Below are 23,403 nucleotides of genomic sequence, written 5' to 3'. Positions count from 1 at the left end.
TGGGGTCCAAATGCCCAGTACTTTCAAACTTCTTCATAATGTCTTTGTTCTTGAAATAAAAGAATACAGAAAGTAAGGGTTCCACTTGGCTTCAAATGGAAATATTCTCTTTGAGCAGATATGGGTCTAATAGAGCGCTGAGCAGATATTAATTGGCTGAATACCTCCTGAACATTATATAGAGTGCCAGTCAGGAGGCATAAACCCAGAAGAAAAGAGATCTGTTTCCAACCCTCAGACTTAAGTAGAGCTCAGAGTCCACTCTTTGCCTTTTCCGAACACGTTTTCTCCTCTGAACTACCTTCTGAGGATGGTTTGTAACTCGTACTGTTCTAGATGCTTGGAAGGTAGGTCATTTCATACTTACCATGGAGGCCTTCGGGTATTAGGAACTAATTTTCCCTCTTAACCCTAGTTCAGAAAGGCTGGTGGATTTGAGTAGAGGGGACAGGGAGATAAGTATTGAATAAACATGTACACATGTAATAAATTATAGTTGTGAAAACACATTGTGAGAGACTTTACCTAGGGGTAGACCTTTGGCCAACTCTGTGGGGAGGTAGGGTAGCCTTTCATTCAGGCAAATTTCCTTGTTGAACTCTTTAGTTTGATTTTTAAAATTTAATAGCAGTTTTCTGCTATACAAGTAATACATTGTATAAAAAATTGGGGGAAAAACTTAAAAAAATATAAGGAAGAAAGAGCATCTCCCTTTTTTGGTAGTTAATTCTTTTACTGTCTTTACTCAGAGTATTTTCCTGTGCTTTTATTTTTAGAATGACTTTTTCCTTCTGCTACCTTCCAGATCCTATAAAGAGTATTCAAGTTCTTCCCAAATGTTTTTGTGATTTCATTTTTCTCTTGCTTTTAACTCTTTAATTCAGGCAGTTCCATTTTTCTCTGGGTAGTGAGTTGTTCCATCCCCATTTACTGATCATTTTTTCTCACTATTTTGAAATGCTTCCTTTCTACTGTAATATTTATATGTATGTGTGCAACTGTTCCCGAACGTACTTTTTTCCATTGAAAAAAAATTTCCTATGTTCTGTTGTATTTACTAGGGCAGCTTTAGACTACATTTTGATGACTGATTACACTTAGCTCAAACGTTCCCAGCTATTTACTCTTCCAGTTGAACTTTAGAATCAATGTAACAATTCAAAAATTCCACTGCACTGAATTTATATGTTAGTGTGGGGAACGCTGGCATATTTACCCTTTGAAGTTTTCTGATACAGCAATCGCAATATTTTGTCAAGCATTCTAGTGTTTGTACGTTATTCAAGAAAGTTTTGGAGTTATCCTCTCATAGCTCTTGTACATTTATTATTAAATTTACCCCTAGGTATTTTTGAAAAATTACTTTCTTATTTTGAAAAGGATCTGCCTTTAATTGCATAGTCACTGGTTATTATTGGTTTTTTGTATATTCATCTTATATTTTGCTAAACTTTCAGGCTAATTCACATTATTTCTCAGTTGATTGTTTTGGATTTTCTCAGTCGCCAACAATATCATCAAAAATAATGATATTTTCATCTCTTCCTTTCCAGTGTTTATTATTCTTACGATTTTTGTTTTAGAATCGTATCACCTAGGATTTTGGAATAATGTTAAACAGAGAAGACCGAGTAGGAGTTCATGTCTTTTTTCTTACACTAATGGGAATGCTTGCAAGAGGATATGCAGTCGGTTTCTAGATCATTTGTTAATTAACAGAGTCTTTTTCAAGCTAGGGAAATTTTCTTCAATTCTAAAAATATATAGCCTTTTTTGTGTGTGTGCTATTCTTACAGATGGTTTTGTGTCTATGCTGTCAGTGTTAGGCTAGCCTCACGTAACATGCTAGAAAAGTTATCACCTTTACCTATGCTCTGCAGTGGTGTTGGGAATTCTTAAAATCTGTTTCTTAAAGATTTGCTTTCCTTCATCTCTAAGACCACGTGATACAGATGGCTTGTTTTGAAAGTCGTATCTTTAACAACCTTCAGTGCTTTTTATACTTGGTTTTCTATAGCCTGGTTTTCTGTCACCTTTGGAATCAATTCTGACAATGTATGTTTTCCTTGAACTCATCTGTGTGATTTCTTATTGCCATAAATTGGCATGTAGGATTCGCTAAATTATTATTATTATTCACTGATAGATGTATGGATAAAGAAGATGTGGTATGTATGTATGTCTGCACATATATGTGTGTGTGTATATATATATATATATATGTATGTATGTATATACACAAACAGTGTATCCACACACAGTGGAATATTATTCAGGCATAAAAAAGAATATCTTGCCACTTGCAATAACATGGCTGGACCTAGAGGGTATAATGCTGAGTAAAATAAGTCAGAGAAAGACAAATACCATATGGTCTTACTCACGTGTAGAATTTAAGAAACAAAACAAAGAAAGAAAGAAAGAGAAAAGACAAAAAAGCAAATTCTTAGAGAATAAACTGGGGTTACCAGAGGGGAGGTGGGTGGGGCATGGGTGAAATCAGTGATGGGGCTTAAGGAGCACACTTGAGCACTGGGTATTGAATTGAAGTGATGAATCACTGTACTGTACATCTGAAACTAACATAACATTATATGCTAACTATCCTAGAATTAAAATTCTTAAAAATTGAATGAGGTTACACTAAAAATAATCGGATTAAAGTATATCTAATTAATATCAAGGGATCTACTATATTGACTTAGAGTAATACAAAGTTGTCTTGAAGATAGCTTATAAAGAACCTAAAATTCTGGGCTAGGAAGGTTGGAATTTATTCTTTTGGTCAATAATGTAGGGGAAGTTTTATAAGTAAAAGAAGGGCACATTCACAAGTGAGGCAAGAAATCTGATGCAATGTGTCAGAGGTCACAGAAAAGGAAACTGTAAGCTGAATGATAAAGAGGTTATTGAATAGCACAGTCTAGAAAGAAGAGAAGTTAGGGTCATTGTATTCCACTGGGAACATAGATGAGCTAGTTTGGAAAATGCCCTGAGTATATGACATGCATCTGGGAGGTAGATGTGAACAGAGTATAATAGAAAACCTGTAATACCTGGCCTGGGAGAAGGGAAGGAAAGGGGGAGAGAGTTCAAGGAGACCAAGGTAAGAAGTATCCAGTGGCTAGGCAAAATTGGTCTTTTGCCTACAGCTGGTTCTCAATCTAACTGAAGACTGATGGGGAAATAAAACATACTTTACTCAGCTTAACACAAACTTAAAATGTTTTCTGCTTCTGTGATTTCAGTGTTAACAGTCCATTCTAAACAAGGAAGCTCCGGTAGAAAAATGTATCCTCTTTTTTTTTCACTTCCCTTAGATTTCGCAGGTGGTACAGAGGAAGGGAAAATAATAATATTTTTTTAATTCTCTTTTTTGAATTTTAAGGAGGCTCCACACCCAACATGGGACTTGAACTCACAACCCTCAGATCAAGAGTTGCATGCTCTACCAACTGAGCCAGCCACGTGCCCCTAAAATTATTATTATTTAAAAAAATTTTTTTTAAGTTTATTTTTGAGACAGGGAGAGCACGAGCAGGGGAAGAGGCAGGGAGAAAAGGACAGAGAGAGAATGCCGAACAGGCTCCATACTGTCAGCACAGAGCCCAGTGCAGGACTTATACTCATGAACCGTGAGACCATGACGTGAGCTGAAATTAAGAGTCGGATGCTTAGCCCAGGCACCCCTAAAATTATTATTTTAAAAAACATATGTACCCAAAGGAGTAGAAAACTTACGTCTATGCAAAAACCTGCACATAGCTATTTATGGCAGCCTTATCCATTATTGCCAAAACTTGGAGGAAACCAATTATGTCCTCCAGTAGGTGAATGGATAAATAAACTATGGTACATCCAGACAGTGAAATATTATTTGCCACTAAAAAGAAATGAGCTCTCAAGCCATGAAACTATGGAAGACGCTTAAAAGCCTATTAAGTGGAAGAAGCCAACCTGAAAAGGCTACATACTATGTGATTCCAACTATATGACATTCTGGAAAAGGCAAAGCTATGGAGACAATAAAAAGATCAGTGGTTGCTGAAGGGGTGAGAAAATCAGGGCAAGGAGAAATAAATAGGCAGAGCACAGAGGATTTTTTTAGGGCAGTGAAAATACTCTGTAGAGCACTAATAATGGGCACATACAGTTATACACGTGTCCAAATCCATAAAACGTACAACACCAGAGTGAACTCTAAGGTAAACTGAGGACTTAGGGTCATTATGATGTGTCAATGCAGATTCATCCTTGGTGAAAAATGTACCATTGTGGTAGGTGACGTTGATAACTGCGGAGGCTATGTGTGCGTGCGTGCGTGCGTGTGTGTAGAGGGGGGTATGTGGGAAATCTCTGTACCATCTTCCCAATTTTATTGTAAACCTAAGACTACTCTAAAAAATAAAATCTCAAATATATATAAGACTTAATTAAGGGACAGTGTTAGCAGCGAGAATATCCTGAATTCAGAAGCGCCCCCGAAGCTGGAATCCAGACATCTAGGAGTCACTACGGTGGCTGGCGGCTGCCGATCAGCACCCACAAAGCTGGTGCCAAACACTGGGATGATGACTTGGGCCACTGCACTTGGCGTTCCCATGACTCCATGAGATTTCTCCATGAGAATTCTTGTCGTGGAAATAGCAACAGTGGCCTCCTTTTCTCTGCAGCCATCAAAAATGAAGGAAATGCGGGGCGCCTGGGTGGCGCAGTCGGTTAAGCGTCCGACTTCAGCCAGGTCACGATCTCGCGGTCTGTGAGTTCGAGCCCCGCGTCAGGCTCTGGGCTGATGGCTCGGAGCCTGGAGCCTGTTTCCGATTCTGTGTCTCTCTCTCTCTCTCTCTCTCTGCCCCTCCCCCGTTCATGCTCTGTCTCTCTCTGTCCCAAAAATAAATAAACGTTGAAAAAAAAAATTTAAAAATGAAGGAAATGCATTTAATTGGATGGTACTTGCGTCCAGAACATTAGCTCCAAGAAACCAGGAGATGTAGGTTATTCTTATTTTTTATTGTTTTAGCTTTTCTGCCCCAGCGGTGCCCTAGAAGGTAGGAGGAATGGAGTTGAGGAAGCCAGTCCTCAATTTGTCTTTTTCTTCCCATGTATTTATTTATATAATCATTTGTTTGTATAAGTATGGACTCATGAGTATTCATTTTGTGCTCTGGGTTATCCAGTATTAATTTATTTAATTGCTCAAATTATTTCAGCCTTGACCCTTGGAACCTCTTTGAGTTGGTTCCTGTGTCCTTTTGACATATGCCCCTCAATTTGGTTTCTGTTGTTTGAGGGGTGTGTGTGTGTGTGTGTGTGTGTGTGTGTGTGTGTGCATCTGTGTTCTGACACTACAGGGTGTTCTAGGCTTATCTTGTATGTTCCCCAACTCAGCCCTAGAATGAGCCAGTGTTTCAAGGACCTGTAGTTCTTTTGTTGGAGAATGGTACCAGGAACAAAGATTGATTTGGGCACTGATTGTCATTCTTTGACCGTTGATCTTTCTGTGGTCTTATGTTTAGATATATATCTTACAAATATCATATACCTAAATTTAAAAAAATATGTAGTGTTACAATCTTGGACTTTCAATTATAGAATTTACATTCTTTGCTTGCTATGATTGCTTATAATAGGACTCATTTTTGTAACACTTCGGATTTGTCCTGTTTCCGTGTTTGGTTTCACTTTTTGATTGATTTTTGTTTTGTTTCTCCTTCCCTGACTTCTTTTTTTTTTTTTTTTTTTGATTGATTGGTTAACTTTGCTTATATTCCTTCTGTCTCGTTCTGTTTTTCCCTCTACTTGTTTGAAAATTATATGCTCTCTGTATATGTGTATACTTTTTTTTGAGGGAGAGAGAATGTGCAAGCAGAGAAGGGGCAGAGTGAAAGGGAGAGAGGGAATCCCAAGCAGCCTCCATGCCCACCGCAGCCCCGACACAGGGCTCGATCTTAGGACTGTGAGATCATGACATGAGCTGAAATCAGGAGTCAGACACTTAACTGACTGAGCCACCCAGGCGTCCCTGTATACTCTTTTAGTAGTCACTTCACGCTTTTTTTTTTTTAACCTGCATTTAACTCAACAAAATCTGAAGTTAATATACCTCATTCCCAGACAATACGAGGACTTCAAGATGCTTCAAATGTATGATTAGTACCTCTCATATTATAGTCTCTTGTTGACCTATATTTCATTTCTAGCATATTTTCCTCTCAAAAATCAAGCATTATATTATGGTTGTGTTCATCCAATGTTTATTTAGCTTTGTCCAGGTATTTCCGAATATCTTTCCTCATTAGTCTTTCTGTGTCTTGCATTTTCTGTCTTCAGTCATTTTTCTTCTGAGTCATATCCTTTAGAATTTCACTTAGTGAGGATGTTTTGACATTAAACCTTGTCAGTTTTTGTTCTTCTAACCATGTCTTCATCTTGCTCTAGTTACTAATGTTTCATGATTCACTCGGTGACTGGGCCATGAAGCCAAGGTTAAAAGGCAAATAGGGGGGCGCCGGGGTGGCGCAGTCGGTTGAGCGTCTGACTTCAGCTCAGGTCACGATCTCGCGGTCCGTGAGTTCGAGCCCCGCGTTGGGCTCTGGGCTGATGGCTCAGAGCCTGGAGCCTGCTTCCGATTCTGTGTCTCCCTCTGTCTCTGCCCCTCCCCCATTCATGCTCTGTCTCTCTCTGCCTCAAAAATAAATAAAACGTTAAAAAAAAAAAAAGATTGCACAAAGGGGTTGTCAAAGGGGTTTAAAAAAAAAAAAAAGGCAAATAGGTGCCACCCAGGGAAGAGACCACCAGTGCATGATTTGAGGTTGCTGAGAACAGACAACACATTTGCAGCAAGAGAGGAAGAGAGAGTGCACAGTGTAGGGACACTCAGGCAATGTAGCTGCACCCGTCCTACTTTACGTGGCAGTGGAAAGACCCCACGTGCCACCCTGGGGTCTAAAAGACAGAAAGTGGGGAGCGTGCCGAAGAGCCGTCGATGCTTTGCTTAAGTGTACATCAAGCCCAGAACAAGGAAAGATATTCTTCCACAAGACGACAAGCTCAGCGCAGGCTGTGAGCACTCTTTAGGACATGTTCTGGGCTCAAGGCCAATGTTATGCAGCCAAGCAGGGGATGAGGCATTGCTCATGGCTGCCTTTCCTTTCAGTTTCTTTTCAGCTGAAATCAGTTTTGCTGTGTATAGAATTCTAGATTGACAGCTTTCCCCCCACTCAGTACTTTGATATATTATTTCAGACTCATTTCGGCTTCCATTATTGTTGTTGAACAGTTAAGTGGGAATTTACTTGTCATTCCCTTGAAGATGATCAGTTTTATTTCTCTAGCTACTCTTAATACTTTTTTTCTCTTTGTCTTTGGAGTTCTGAAGTTTCACAGTCGAAGGGGCGATTTCTTTATTACTGTCCTATTAGGGACTCATTAGGCTTTCTTGATCTGAGGATTGGTGTCTTTCCCCACATCTGTTAATTCTCAGCCATTATCTTTTAGTGTATTGCTTCCACTCTTTTCTCTGTTGTCTCTTTCTGATACTCTGATAAAATGTTTGTGAGTCATTTTTACTCTGTTCTCCGTGTATTTGAGACTTGGCTTCTTCTATATTCCATGTCTCATAAATCTCTCCTTTGTATTTTCCATGTCTTTGTTTTTATGGACTGCATTTTAAGTGATTTATTTGGATATCATTTCAAGTTGACTGATTTTCTCTTCAACTATAGGCTTCACCCATTGAGTTGTAATTTTCACTTATATATTTTTATTATTATTTTTAAAGTTTATTTATTTCTTTATTTTGAGAGAGAGCGAGGGGGGAGGGGGCAGAGAGAAAGGGAAGGGAGGGAGAGAGAGGATCCCAAGCAGGCTCCGTGCTTAGTGCAGAGCCCGACTCAGGGCTCAAAGCAACGAACCACGAGATCATGACCTGAGTCCAGGTCAGACGCTTAACTGACTGTGCCAGCCCGGTGCCCCTTCACCTACTACATTTTTAATTTATAGAAGTGGTGTGGTTCTTTTTCAGATTTTCTTGGTCATTCTTTATAGCCTTCTCCCCTCCAACATGCATTTTTTTTCAAACACTCCCAAGCAACTCTTCAGTTCTCAGCAGACACTGACTGGTGTCCTATACATTTAACTCAATTTTGACACCGTCTACCTAGAGAGTAGAGTCAGATACCATAGGTTAAGGGCTCAGTCCCACAAGACTGCCTCCCACTGTAGATACCAGTGGCAATTATGTTATCACCTGTGCTTCTGACTGAGCAGCCATCAATCAGAGGTTCTCACAACCCCTCCTTGGGTTTTGACTAATTTGCTAGAGTGGGTCATAGAATTCAGGAGACCAGTTTACTTATTAACCATTTATTACACAGGGTATTAAAGGGTGCAAATGAATAGTCAGATGAAGAGATACAATAAAGGGAAGTTTGAAAGGGTCCCAAACACAGACGCTTCTGTCCCATGGTTTTTGGAGTGCATCACCCTTCCAATACATGGATGGATTTTGGTTTGCCAACCTGGAAGCTCTCCAAATCTCTTACTCTTGGGTTTTTTATGGAGGCTTAATTACACAGACATGATTGATTACATAATTGGCCATTGGTGATTGAACTCCTTCTCTAGCTTCTGTCCCCTCCCCAGAGGTCTAGGGGTGAGGCCAAAAGTTCCAACCCTCTGATTACCTGATTGGTTTCCCTGGCAACCATCTTTCATCCTTAGAGCCTTTCCAAAAGTCTCATTAGCATAAACTCATGTGTGGTTGGAAGGAAGTTGATATAAATAGCAAGACACCTTTATTACTCTTGACATTTAGGAAATTCCAAGAATCTTAGGAGCTCTGTGCCAGGAATAGGGAGAAGACCAAATATATATATATATATATATATATTCCTTATTGTAAATCACAATATCACCCCTCCCCACCCACACTATATTGTTTAAGTTTCTATTTTAGTTCTTTAAACACTCTATGGTTAATATTCTGTTTCTGAAAATTTGAATAGTTAAGGTCTGAGTGGGTTTGCTGACTGAATTTCTGCTTGTTTTCCATCAAGATGTCCTGTTTTCTTACGTTTCAACATTTTTCAAAAACTGTTACTTCCCTTGCTTTTATTTTCTGAATTAATAGGCTTCCCTCACTTTTTTTAAAACCAGTTTTGGATTTATACACAAATCAACTGGAAAGTACAGAGAGTTCCCAAATCATCCTTTACCCCCTGCCTGTTTCCCTTATTATTAACATCTTGCATTAGTGTGTTGTATTTGGTACAGTTAATGAGCCAATATTGATACATTACTATTAACTAAAGTCTATAGTTTCTTTAGGGTTCACTCCATGTGTACATTCTGTGAGTTTTGATGAATGTATAATGACGTGGATCCACCATTACATTATCATACAGAATAGTTGCACCGACCCCAAATTCCTTGTGCTCTATTTATTAATCCTACTCTCCCTCCCCAAGCCCTGGAAACTATTGATCCTTTCACTGCCTCCATAGTTGTACCTTTTCCAGAATGTCATATATTTGTAATCCTATAGTATACAGCCTTTTCAGATTGGCTTCTTTCCCCTAGCAAAATGCATTTAAGTTTCTTCCGTGTTCTTTCATGGCTTGATAGCTCATTTCTTTTTAGTCGTGAATAATATTCATTGTCCAGACGCATCACATTTTATTTATCCATTCACCTGCTGAAGGATATCTTGTTTGCTTTCAAGTTTTGGTGATTATGAATAAAGCTGTTATAAATAGCTGTATGCAGGTTTTTGTGTGGCATAAGTTTTCAACTCATTTGGGCAAACACCAGGGTGCACAATGGCTAGAGAGTGTGGTAAAAGTATGCTTAGATTTGTAAGAAACTTCTAAACTCTTTTCCAGAGTGGCTGTGCTGTTTTGCATTCCCATGGCAATGAATGAGAATTGCTGTTTGTATACAACCCTGCCAGTGTTTGGATTTTAGACATTCCAACAGGTATGTAATAGTATTTTCTGGTTTTAATTCGCCATTCTCTATTGTCATATAATGTTGAGCGTCTTTTCAAATGCTTATTTGCCATATGTATATCTTCCTTGGTAAGATGTCTATTCAGATTTTTGGCCATTTTTAAATTGGGTTGTCTTCTTATTGTTGAGTTTTAAGAGTTCTTTCTGTATTTTGGAAATGTTCCTTTGTCATATACTTTCTCCTAGTCTGTGACTTCTCTTTTATTCTCATAACAATATCTCTTATTGAGCAGAAGTTTTAAATTTCAATGAAGTCCAATTTACCTGATTTTTCTTTCACGGATTATGTTTTTTGGTGCTGTATCTGAAAAGTCTCACCAAACCCAAGGTCACTTAGGCGTTGTTCCGTGTTATCTTCTAGGAGTTTTATACTCTTGTATTATGCCTTTAGGCCTATGATCCATTTTGAGTTGGTTTTTGTGAAAAGTGTAAGGTCTTTAAGATCCCTGTGTTGGCTGGTGGACGTCCCGCGGTTCCAGCACCATTGTTGAACAGACTGTCTTTTAAACATTGAATTATCTTTGCTCCTATTTCAAAGTTTGGCTGACTATAATTGTCTGGATCTATTTCTGGGTTCTTTATTCTGTTTTATTGGTCTATTTGTTTATTCTTTCACCAAAACTGTGCTGTCTTGATTATGATCGCTTTACAGTAAGGCTTGAAGTCAGGTAGTATCAGTCCTCCAAATCCATTTTTTTCCTTCAATCTTCTGTTGGCTATTCTGGGTCTCAGTCTCTCCATATAAACTTTAGAATCAGCTTGCCAATATTTGCAAAATAACTTGTTGGAATTTTTATTAGGATTGCATTGAATCTGGAAATCAAGTTGAGAAGAACCGGTATTTTGACAATATTGTTCTTATTCATGAACATTCTCTCCATTTATTTAAATCTTCCTTGATTTCTTTCATCAGAGTTCTCCTATAAGTCTTATACATTTTTTTTTGTTAGATCTATACCTAAGTATTTCTTTTTGTTGTTGTTGTGGATATAAATGGTATTATGTTTTTAATATCAAATTCTAGTTGTTTATTTCTGGTATATAGAAAGCAATTGACCTTTATATATTAACCTTGTAGACTGCAACCTTGCTGTAATTGCTAATTAGTTTCAGGAAATTTTGCTCAATTTGTTTAGATTTTCTATGTAGATAACCATTCTTGCCTTGTTCTTGTTCTCAGTGGGAAAGCTTCTAGTTTCTTACCATTGAGTATGATGTTAATTATCAATTTTTGTAGAACTTCTTAGTCAAGTTGAAGAAGTTTCCCTCTATTCTTAGTTTGCTCAGAGTTTTTATCATAAGTGGGCGTTGGATTTTGTCAAATGTTTTTCTGCATCTATTGATATGGTCATGCGAATTTTTAGCCTGTTGCGGTAAATTCCATTCATTGGTTTTCTTTCCTTATTGCTTTGTTATTTTGATAGACTTTATTCAAAAATATAAACACTCTAAAACAAACATTTCAGGTGGTGGCTGACACATCATTCAGTTATTTGCTTTGCTGAAATGCCTTCAACTCCCCCTCAAATAAAAATTGAATGAAATTCCCAGACAAGCTTGAGCACAAGCTGAGACACAGCACTTTATTTATTTATTTATTTATTTATTTATTATTTATTTATTTTTGATGTTTATTTAGTTTTGAGAGAGAGAGAGAGAGAGAGAAAGAGCATGAGCAGAGGAGAGAGTGAGGGACACAGAATCCTAAGCAGGCTCCAGGCTCGGAGCTGTCAGCACAGAGCCTGAAGCGGGGCTCAAACTCGTGAACCGTGAGATCATGACCTGAGCCAACGCTTAATTGACTGAGCCACCCAAGCACCCCAACACAGCGCTTTAGAAATGTCCCGATTTCTAGAATTAAAAGAGACAACAAAAATCACCAAAATTAAAACTAGAAGAGTTAATTCAGGTTCCAGGGTCATATCTTTCTCTTTTCTCTTTTGAGTGTAGTTGATAACACAGTGTTACATTAGTTTCAACTATATAACACGGTGGTTTGGCAAGTTTAACGATTATGCCGTGCTCCCCACAACTGTATCTATCATCTGTCACCATGTGGCAGTATTACAATATCATTGACTGTGTTCCTTATGTTGTACATTTTATTCCAACGACTTACTCATTCCATAACTGCAAGTCTGTCTTTCCCACTCCCTTTCACCCCTTTTGCCCATCCCCCTACCTTCCTCCCTTCTGGCAACCATCAGTTAGTTTGTTTTCTGTATTTAAAGATCTGATTTGCTTTTTGTTTGTTTGTTTGTTCATTTGATTTTTGATAGATTCCACTTATGGGTGAAATCATGTGGTGTTTGTCTTTCTCAGTCTGATTCATATCACTTAGCGTAGTACCCTCTAGGTCCATCCATGTTGTTGTCAATGGCCATGATCTCGTCATTTTGTATGGCTGAGTAGTATCCCATTGTACATAGATGTCACGTCTTTATCCAATTGTCTGTGGATAGACACTGGCTTTGCTTCCACATCTTGGCTATTGTAAATAGTTCTGCAGTTAACCTAGAGGTGCATATAACTTTTCAAATTAGTGTTTTTGGAATTTTTTGGTCAATACCCAGAAGTGGAATTATTGGATTATATACTATTTCTATTTTTAACTTTAATACTATATATTATATACTATTTCTATTTTTAACTTTTTGAGGAAACTCCATACTGTTTTCCACAGCGGTTGCACCAATTTGCATTGCCACCAATGGCACATAAGTGTTCCTTTTTCTCCGTATCCTCGCCAACACTTGCTATTTCTTATGTTTTTGATCTTAGCCATTCTGACAGGTATAAGGTGATCTCTCATCGTGGTTTTAATTTGGATTTCCCTGATGATTAGTAGTTTTGAGAATCTTTATGTGTCTTTTGGCCATCTGTATGTCTTCTTTGGAAAAATGTCTATTCAGGTTCTGTGCTCATTTTTAAATCGGATTATTTCTTTTTTTGGTGTTGGTGTGTAGAAGTTATTTATATATTTTGGATATGAACCCTTATCAGATATATCATTTACAAATATCTTCTCCCATTCAGTAGGTTGCCTTGTTGTTTTGTTGATGGCTTCCTTCACTGTGCAAAAGCTTTTTATTTTGATGTAGTCCTAATAGTTTATTTTGGCTTTCATTTCCCTTGCCTCATGAGACATATCTAGAAAAATGTTGCTGTAGCTGATGTCAGAGAAATTACTGCCTGTGCTCTCTTCTAGGATTTTTATGGTTTCAGGTCTGACGTTAGGTCTTAATCCATTTTGAGTTTATTTTTGTGTATGGTGTAAGAAAGTGATGTAGTTTCATTTTTCTACATGTAGCCACCCAGTTTTCCAGCACCATTTATTGGAGAGACTGTCTTTTCCCCACTGTATATTCAGGTCTCTTTTGTCATAGATTGATCGACCATATAAGCATGGGTTTATTTCAGGGCTCTCTATTCTGTCCCATTGAATGTGTCTATTTTGCTGCCAGTACCACACTATTTTGATTACTACAGCTTTGTAATGTATCTTGAAATCTGGGATTGTGATGCCTCCAGCTTTGGTCGTCTCTCTCAAGATTGCTTTGGTTATTTGCAGTCTTTTGTGGTTCTGTACAAATTTCAAGGTTGTTTTAGCTTTGTGAAAAATGCTGTTGATATTTTGATAAGGATTACATTGAATCTGTAGATTGCTTTGGTTAATATGTACAGTTTAATTATATTAATTCTTTCAGTCCATGAGCATGGAATATCTTTCCATTTGTTTATGCTGTCTTCAATTTCTTTCACCAGTGTTCAGAGTACACGTCTTTCACTTCCTTAGTTAAGTTTATTCATAGGTATTTTATTCTTTTTGGTACAATTGTAAGTCAGATTTTTTTTTCTTAATTTCTCTTTCTAGTACTTTGTTACTAGTATAAAGACATACTGCCAATTTCTGCATATTAATTTTGTGTTCTGCATCTTAATGAATTCATGTATTACTCCGAGGAGTTTTTTGGTGGAGTCTCCAGGGTTGTCTAAATACAGTATCGTGTGATCTACGAATTATGACATTTTTACACTTCTCAATTTGGGTGTCTTATAGCCTTTTCTTGTCTGATTTCTGTGGGTAGGATTTTCAGTATAATGTTGAATAAAAATTGAGAGTGGACATGCTAGCCTTGTTCCTGATCTTAGGAGAAAACTCTCAGTTTTTCACTAGTGAGTATGATGTTTGCTGTGGGGGTTTTTCATATATGGCCTCTATTATGTTGAGGTATGTTCTCTCTGAACTCACTTCGCTTAGAGTTTTTATCATGAATGAATGTTGAACTTTGTTGAATGCTTTCTCTTTATCTATTGAGATGCTCATATGATTCATATGATTTTTATCCTTTGTTTTATTCATATTGATTGATTTGCAAATATTGAACCATTTTTGCATCACTGGAATAAATCCCACTGGATGGTGGTGAAAGTTCTTTTAATGTATTTTTGAATGCTGTTTGCTAATATTTTGTTGAGGATTTTTGCATTTATGTTCATATTGGTCTATAGTTTTCTTCTTCTTCCTCCTCCTCCTCCTCCCCTTCCTCCTCCCCCTCCCCCTCCTCTTCTTCCTCCTCCTTTTCCTCCTCCTCTTCCTCCTCCTCCTCTTTTTCTTCTTCTTCTTCTTCTTCTTCTTCTTCTTCTTCTTCTTCTTCTTCGTGGTATCTTTATCTGGTTTTGGTATCAGGATAATGCTGGCCTCATAGGATATGTTTGGCAGCTTTCTTCACTCTTCTAATTTTTGGACTAGTTTGGGGAAAATAAATATTAACTCTTCTTTAAATGTTTGGTAGAATTCACCTGTGAACCCATGTGGTCCTGAACTTTTTTGGGTTTTTTGGTAGTTTTTAAAATTTTTTATTCGATGTTGTTACTAGTAATTGATCTGTTAGGATTTCCTATTTCTTCCTGATTCAGTTTCAGAAGATTTTCTACTTCTAGGAATTAACCCATTTCTTCTGGGTTGTCCCGTTTGTTGGTATGCAATTTTTCACAGTATTCCCTCATAATCCTTCACATTTCTATAGTGTCAGTTGTTAGTGTTTCTCGTTTATGATTTTATTTACTTGACTTCTTTATTTATTTACTTTCTTTGGTGAGTCTGGCTAAGAGTTTATCAATTTTGTTTTCATCTTTTCAAAGAACCAGTTCTTGGTTTCATTGACTTTTTCTATTGTTATTTAAGTTTCTATCTCATTTATTTCTACTCTGATTTTGTTATTTCCTTCTTTCTATTCACATTGGGCTTTGTTTGTTATTCTTTTTCTAGTTCCTTTAGGTGTAAGATTAGATTTTTTATTTGAGCTTTTTCCTGTTTATTGAGGTAGGCCTGTATTGTTATATATTTCCCTCTTAGAACTGCTTTTGCTGTATCCCAAGGACTTTGAACTATTATATTTATATTTTCCTTTGTCGCATTGTATGTTTTTCTTTCTTTTTTGATTGCTTCATTGACCTATTGGTTGTTTAGTGTCATGTTGCTTAGCTTAGCCTGCCTGTGTTTGCATTTTTTCCAGTTTTTTTTTTTTCTTCTGATTTATTTCAGGTCTCCTATCACGGATTGGAAAAATTGCATGGTATAGTTTTAATCTTAAATTTATTGAGGCCTTTTATGTGGCCTACATGTGATCTATTCTGAAGAATGTTCCATGTGCACTTGAAATGAATATATATTCTGTTATTTTTGGATAGAATGTTCTGTATATATCTGTCATATACAACTGGTTGAATATGTCATTCAAAGACACAGTTTCCTTATTGGCCTTCTACCTGGATGATTTATCCATTGTGAGGTGTTAAACTTTCCTACTATACTTGTATTATGATTAATTTCTCCCTTTATGTCCATTAATATTTTCTTCATGTATTTAGGTGTTCCAGTGTTGGGTGTATAGATATTTATAATTGTTACAATCTCTTGTAGGATTAATCCCTTTATCATTATGTAATGCCCTTTTTTGTATCTTGTTATAGTTTTTGTTTTAAAGCCTATTTTGTCTGATAAAAGTATTCCTACTTCTTTTTTTTTTTTTCATTTTTATTTACATGGTAAATGTTTTCCCATTTCTTCATTTTCAGTCTGTATGTGTCTTTAGGTCTGAGGTGAGTCTCTTGTAGGCAGCATAGAGATGGTCTTGGGTTTGTTTTTTGGATTTTTTTTTATCCATTCCACCACCCTTTTTATTGGAGCATTTAGACCATTTACATCTAAATTAATTATTGATAGGTATGTAGTTATTGCTATTTTGTTATTTTTTTCTATTTTTTCTTGTTCATTTTTGTAGTTCTTCTCTGTTCCTTTCTTTTTCTCCTGCTCTCTTCTTTTTGTGATTGATGAGTTTCTGTAGTGTTATGTTTTACTTTCTCTTTCTTTTTTGTGTGTCTATTATAGGTTTTGGGATTGTGGTTACCATGAGGTTCATATCTAATTTCCTCAGTACATACCAGTCTGTATTAATCTGATGTTCATTTAAGTTCAAAATGTTTATTTATTTTTGAGAGGGGCAAAGAGAGAGGAAGAGAGAATCCCAAGTAGGTTCCACTCTCAGAGCAGAGCCTCATGCATGGCTCGATCTTACTACCATGAGATTATGGTCTGAGCTAAAATCAAGAGTCAGACAGACACTTAACTGACTAAGCCACCTAGGCACCCCTAAGTTCAAAACACATTCTTTTTTTTTTTTTTTTTAGATGTTGATTTCTTTTTTTTTTTTAATTTTTTTTTTTTAACGTTTATTTATTTTTGAGACAGAGAGAGACAGAGCATGAACAGGGAGGGTCAGAGAGAGAGAGGGAGACACAGAATCTGAAACAGGCTCCAGGCTCTGAGCTGTCAGCATAGAGCCCGACGTGGGGCTTGAACTCACAAACCGCGAGATCATGACCTGAGCCGAAGTCGGACGCTTAACCGACTGAGCCACCCAGGTGCCCCTCAAAACACATTCTTAACAAAAAATTTTTTCTATTTTTTCTTCCCTCCTCTATCTTTAATGTATCTGCTGTCATATTTTACATATTTGTATTCATAATTCTTTTACATCTAATTATGGCCATTTCTTTTCTACTTCTTAAAGAAGTCCTTTTAATATTTCTTGTAAGTCTAATATAGTGGTGGTCAACTCCTTTACCTTTTGTTTGTCTGAGACAATTTTGATCTCTTCTTCAAATATGAATGGTAATCTTGCCGGGTAGAGTATTCTTGGTTGTAGAATTTTTTTCCTTTTGGTACTTCGAATACGTCATGCCACTCTTTTCTGGCTTGCAATGTTTCTGTTGAAAAATCAGCTGATAGCCTTATAGGTTTTCCCTTGTAGGTAACTTTTTACTTCTTACTTGCTGCTTTTAAAATTCTCTGTCTTAAGCACCTGGGTGGCTCAGTCGGTTAAGCATCCGACTTCGGCTCAGGTCATGATCTCATGGTTCATGAGTTTGAGCCTCGCGTCGGGCTCTGTGCTGACAGCTCAGAGCCCGGAGCCTGCTTCGGATTCTGTGTCTCCCTCTCTTTCTGCACCTCCCCCATTCACGCTATCTCTCTCTCTCTCTCTCTCCCAAAAATAAATAAACACTAAAAAACATTTTTTTAATTCTCTCCCTATAACCTTTGACATTTTAATTATTATGTCATGGTATGGACCTCCTTAGGCTCATCTTCTTTGGAGCTGTCTGTGTTTCTTGAACCTGGGTGTCTGTTTTCTTCCCTAGGTTTGGAAAGATTGCAGCTATTATTTCTTCAGGTAAATTTTCTACCCCTTTCTCTCTCTTTTCTTTCCCTTATTCTGGGACTCCCATATTGTGAATGTTTGTTCACTTGATGTTATCCAACAGATACCTTAACCTATCATCCTTTTTAAAATTATTTTCTCTTTTTGCTGTTCAGCTTGAACGCTTTCCATTACACTGTCTTCCAGATTGCTGATATATTGTCCTGTGTCCACTAGTGTGTTTTTTATTTATTATTGAATTCTTCATCTCTGATTAGTTCTTTTTTTTTTTAATTTTTTTTAATGTTTATTTATTTTTGAGACAGAGAGAGACAGAGCATGAACGGGGGAGGGTCAGAGAGAGAGGGAGACACAGAATCCGAAACAGGCTCCAGGCTCTGAGCGGTCAGCACAGAGCCCGATGCGGGGCTCGAACTCACATGCCGCGAGATCGTGACCTGAGCCGAAGTCGGACTCTCAACCGACTGAGCCACCCAGGCGCCCCTGATTAGTTCTTTTTAATACTTTCTGTCTCTTTATTAAAGGTCTTACTAAGTTCTTCCACTCTTCTGTCCAACCTGGTGAGTGTTTTTATGATCATGACTTTAACTTCCCTATCAGGCATATGGTTAATCTCTGTTTCGTTCCGTTCTTTTTCAGAGATGTTTGTCCTGTTCTTTCTTTGAGAGCATATTCTTCTGTCTTGCCATTTTGCTTAACTTTCTGTGTTTGTGTCTATGGATTGGGGAGAACAGCTACTTCTCCTAAACTTGAAGGAATGGTCTTATGTATGGTCATCCTCTATGTGTGGGTGCTTGGTGACTTTTGCTGGCTGACTGGAGCTATGGCTGGCATAGGCTGGAGGTCCTGGACTTGCCACACAGTGGACACCCTGTCAGAAAGGCTAAAGCTGAAGTGGGTGCAGGTGAGGGTGTCTTGACATTCATTGATTTTCAAATGTTGAAGCAGCTGTGCTTACCTGGCATGAGTCCCACTTGATTGTGGGCTATAATTCTTTTTTTTTAAATTGTTTTTTAATGTTTATTTATTTTTGAGACAGAGAGAGAGCATGAACAGGGGAGGGGCAGAGAGAGAGGGAGACACAGAATCCGAAACGGGCTTCAGGCTCCGAGCTGTCAGCACAGAGCCCGATGCGGGGCTCGAACTCACGGACCGTGAGATCATGACCTGAGCCGAAGTCGGACGCTTAACTGACTGAGCCACCCAGGCGCCCCCTATAATTCTTTCTATACATGGTTGGAATCAGTTTGCTAATATTTTGTTGAGGATTTTTGTATCTGTATTCAAATATTGGTTTGTAGTTCTCTTTTTCATAATGTCTTTGCCTGCTTTTGTTATTAGGGTAATGCTGGGCTTCATAGAATTTCTGCTTCTATTTTCTGGAAGAGACTGTAGACAATTGTTATAATTTCTTCCATTAATGTTTGGCAGAATTCACCAGTGAATTCATTTGGGCCTGATACTTTCTGTTTTGACAGGTATTCATTATTGATTCAATTTCTTTAATAGACATTGTCCTATGTAAGTAATATATTTCTCCTGGGTATATTGCATCATTCAAGATTTTGGTCCATTTCATCTGTATTACCAAATTGTGGGAATACATGTGTTCATAATTTTTTTATTGTCTATTTTATATCCATGGGATCAAAGATCAGGCTGTCCTTTCATTTCTGACATTGTGTCTTTTCTAGGCAGAAATTCTAGACAGAATTCTTGGGTTTTACAAAGCCAGCTTCACTATCAGGATGTAGACATTCTGATGAGATTGGAACTATATTCCAAATTTTACTGGATACCGAATTCTAGGTTGGTGGCATTTTTCTGTAAATACTCTAAGTATTTCACTCCACTCTCTTCATGTTTGCATGGTTTCTGAAGAGAAGTTGTAATAGAAAAAAATGACATTCTTATATTTGTTCCTTCATAGTAAGGTTTCCCCCCCTTTGGCATCTTTCAACTTCTTCTCTTTGTCTTTATTTTTCTGTGGTCTGGATATATGACAAAGTGTGGATTTTTTGGTGTTCATCCCATTTCTGCTATCTGAGCTTCCTTGCTCTGTGGTTTGGTGTCTATCGTTAATTGTGGAAACTCTCGGTCATTATTGCTTCAAATATTTCTTCTGTTATTTCCTCTCTTGCTTTCATTTTTATTTCCATTATGCATATGTTACACCTTTTATAACTGTCCCCCGGTTCTTGGATATTCTGCTCTTTTTCATTCATTTTTCACAATGCATTTCAGTGTTGGGAGTTTCTATGAACATTTCTTCAAGATCTTTCTTTCCTCAGTCATGTCCAGTCTGTTGATGAGCCCATCAGAGACATTCTTCATTTCTGTGATGGTGTTTTTGGTTTCCGGTATGTCCTTTTGATTCTTTCTTTGAGTCCCCATCTCTCTCCTTACCTTAACCATGTTCTTGCATCATGCCCACTTTTTCCATTGGGATTCTTAGGACATTAATGATAGCTGTTTTAATTCCCAGTCTGATCACTCCATGTCTCTGCCATACCTAAGTTTGGTTTTGGTGTATGCTCTCTCTTCAAATTATTTGTTGTTGAAAACCAGATATGATGTACTGTATAAAAGGAACTAAGGTAAATGGGCCTCCAGTGTGAGGTTTTATGGCTATGTGGCTAGGGGTTAGACTGTTTACTGCTCACTGTGGCTGTAAGTATCATAGGTAAAAAGTTTCTCTGGTGTCCTTGTTTTTGTCTCTGCTGTTTTCCCGGAGACTTTTTCTTAAATAAGATCTGATACATGCAGTTCTTTCTGTTCTGTCCCCCCGTTATTATACAGAAGCCCTGCTGATGAGGTGGTGAGCTGTTAAGGGGAGGGTCTACATTCCCTAGTCCTAGGATTAGGTCTCAGTCTTTTAGAGAGTCTGTGCCTCTGGGCTGTGATCTTTACAAGTGCTTCTCAGTTATGGGTTTTTGTTCCATTTTGTTTTGTTTCCTCTTTTTTTTTTTTTTCAAATGTTTATTTATTTTTGAGAGACAGAGACAGAGTGCAAGTAGGGGAGGGGCAGAGAGAGAGGGAGACACAGAATCCAAAGCAGGCTTCAGGCTCTGAGCTGTCAGCACAGAGCCAGACGGGGGCTCGAACTCACGAGAGCTGTGAGATCATGACCTGAGCCGAAGTCGGATGCTTAACAGACTGAGCCACCCAGGCGCCCCTGTTTTGTTTCCTCTTTAGGTGAGATAGTCATGCTAGAGTTGTCTGGAATTAGGTATTTCCTTTCTCCTGCATTGGCTAGACTCTGATGAAATCCTAGTTAGTTGGGCTCTGGTAAAATAGGTTATCTTGAGGGCAGGCCTCACGAAAAGAACAGAATTATCTATGCCTTCTTCAAAGTGGTGGCTGTTTGCCAGAAGCAAGAGGAGATTTTTCTCCAGTCTTCACTGAGAGAGAGTCTGGTAAGACTCTTGGAGGTAAAACTCACAAAAAGCATGAAGCTCCCTGCCTAAAACTGGATCGCCCTGCAATTTCAAAACTTAAACTCGCCTACATTGAGCTTCCCGCAATTCATCTATTACAGATTAAGTTTTCCCATTCTGGTACTGGTCCTTGTGGGAGCTTCTTCTCCTGCTTTGGTAAGTTGTGATTGTCTGTATCTAACTGCCTGTCTGTTCGGTTGCAGGGGGTGGGGGTGTGTGGCAGTGGATTCCCCTGTGATCTCAGTTCTCTGGGGATCTAACAAGAATTGTCGATTTCAGTTTGTCCAGCTTTTTTTCTTATTGCGAGGGAGTGATGATTTTCAAGCTCCTTACACGCTGGGCTGGAAACTAGAAATCCTTTGCTTTAATGTTCCTATATTTAAAAACATTTCTTTAATGTGTATTTATTTGAGAGAGAGAGAGACAGAGACAGAGCATGAGCGGGGGAGGGGCAGGGAAAGAGGGAGACCCAGAATCCGAAGCAGGCTCCAGGCACAGAGCCCGATGCGAGACTTGAACCCGCGAGTGTGAGATCATGACCTGAGCTGAAGTCGGACGCTTAACCGACTGAGCCACCCAAGCGCCTCTAATTTTCCTATATTATTTTATTTGAACTGCGCTTTGTTTATATCCTAAAGACTGTGGGATGGATTACAAAACTGATCATGTGTAGGTTTTTGAAATGGAAATTAGGTGCGAAGCCGTGAAGAGAACGCAGTAAGAATGCCGTTCATATGGGCTATTATTACCGTTACTGTGCCTGAGCGTCACATTGGACCGGGGATTTCCTGCTAGTGACATCAGAAGAGGGAATTATCGTAGGTTCCACAGTTATATTTACCTTGCTGAGCAAACATACCAGTTTTGGAATAAGGACAACATTCTCCTGCTGCTAAATTCTAAAGTAAATTTACTATGTGGGATAAACAAGGAGAGCATTGAGCAACTGACATAACAATGATGGTTTTTTTTTTTTTTAAATCTTTTAAAAATCTTTTGTTTGTTTTTGAGAGAGAGAGAGAAAGAGAGAGAGGGAGAAGGGGAGGGGCAGAGAGAGAAAGAGGAAGAGAGAGAATCCCAAGAAGGCTCCACGCTGTCCGCACGAGCCCAATATGGGACTGGATCTCACAAACCCCAAGATCATGACCTGAGCCAAAATCAAGAGTTGGATGTTTAACCGAGTGAGCTACCCAGGTGCCCCTTCAATATATTATTTTATTTTTTATTTATTTTGAGAGAGAGAGAGAGAGTGCATGCATGCAAGCAGGGGAGGGGAAGAGAGAGAGGCAGAGAGAAAATCCCAAGCAGGCTCCCGCTGTCAGTGCCGAGCCTGATGCAGCCCTCGACCTCACGACCATGAGATCATGACCTGAGCCAAAATCAAGAGTCCAGTGCTCAACTGACTGAGCTACTCAGGCACCCCCAGATAAAGTTTTTAACAATCAGCGGATACATATGTTATTTTACACATCCCTTTTTCATCGTGACTTCCAGTAGAAACCAACATTAACCTATGACTCAGTAGGCATGTTGGGTGAAAGAACCGGAAGTTCTGAGTGTTTAGGGAGGCACCAGCAACATTTACTCCACTCCGTGTAGGCACTCTAGAACCTCCATGCTTCCCAAGGACCCACGCGTGATGAAGCTTAACGGGAGGACTCCCAGCCTTCCTCCCATTAGATAATGGAACCAGTTTGAATCCAGATTGCAGCCACTTCCAATAACATGGTTTTGGGGAAAGCCACATAGATCCAGATATCCCCTGGACTGGAAACAAGCAACTTGCAGTTTGAGCTGGTTTTTACAGTATTAGGGATGATAAATTGAGAGATGTTTATGTTACGCTGGGCCAAATTGGGATGGTTTTCTCCCTCCTGCTGACGTGCCCCGGCCGTGATAATAACCAGCTTAGAGTTTGCAGTCCCGTTATAGCCTTTGCCAGAGACAAATTTGGGCGTTCTACGGAAAAGGCTGCTGTGCTGGAGATCCATCATCTCTCCCTTCAATTTGTCTTCCATGACCTCAACAAGAGCACGTTCATCTGCCAAGCCCTTCATTAAGATAGTGATGGCCCAGGCCATGCCAACAGCACCAACCCCAACAACTGTAATCTTAATTCTGAGGGTGGGGTGAGGGGTGGTCTTGCTTAAGAAGGTTAAGAAGGCTCTGAATCAGCTGTTCCTTAAGAGTTGCCACGTGGGGCTTAGAATCGAAAGGAATTGAGAGTGCAAGTTG

General features: G+C 38.5%; 1 protein-coding gene across 1 annotated transcript in view; it reads right to left on the bottom strand.

Annotated features, from left to right (window-relative positions):
• Window positions 1–4,429: 4,429 nt before the first annotated feature.
• LOC115518615 (L-lactate dehydrogenase A chain-like) overlaps window positions 4,430–23,403 on the bottom strand; it is an 81,553-nt gene continuing 62,579 nt past the window's right edge. The window contains 5 exon segments of the mRNA XM_032593760.1: window positions 4,430–4,631; window positions 22,713–22,807; window positions 22,810–22,913; window positions 22,916–23,304; window positions 23,306–23,370. Coding sequence (XP_032449651.1) covers window positions 4,430–4,631; window positions 22,713–22,807; window positions 22,810–22,913; window positions 22,916–23,304; window positions 23,306–23,370 — 855 coding nt within the window.

Source organism: Lynx canadensis, chromosome B4 (genome assembly GCF_007474595.2).
Source record: "Lynx canadensis isolate LIC74 chromosome B4, mLynCan4.pri.v2, whole genome shotgun sequence".
NCBI lineage: Eukaryota > Metazoa > Chordata > Mammalia > Carnivora > Felidae > Lynx > Lynx canadensis.
The sequence above is the reverse complement of the archived record's forward strand: the minus strand, read 5'-3'. Positions and strand labels throughout refer to the sequence as shown.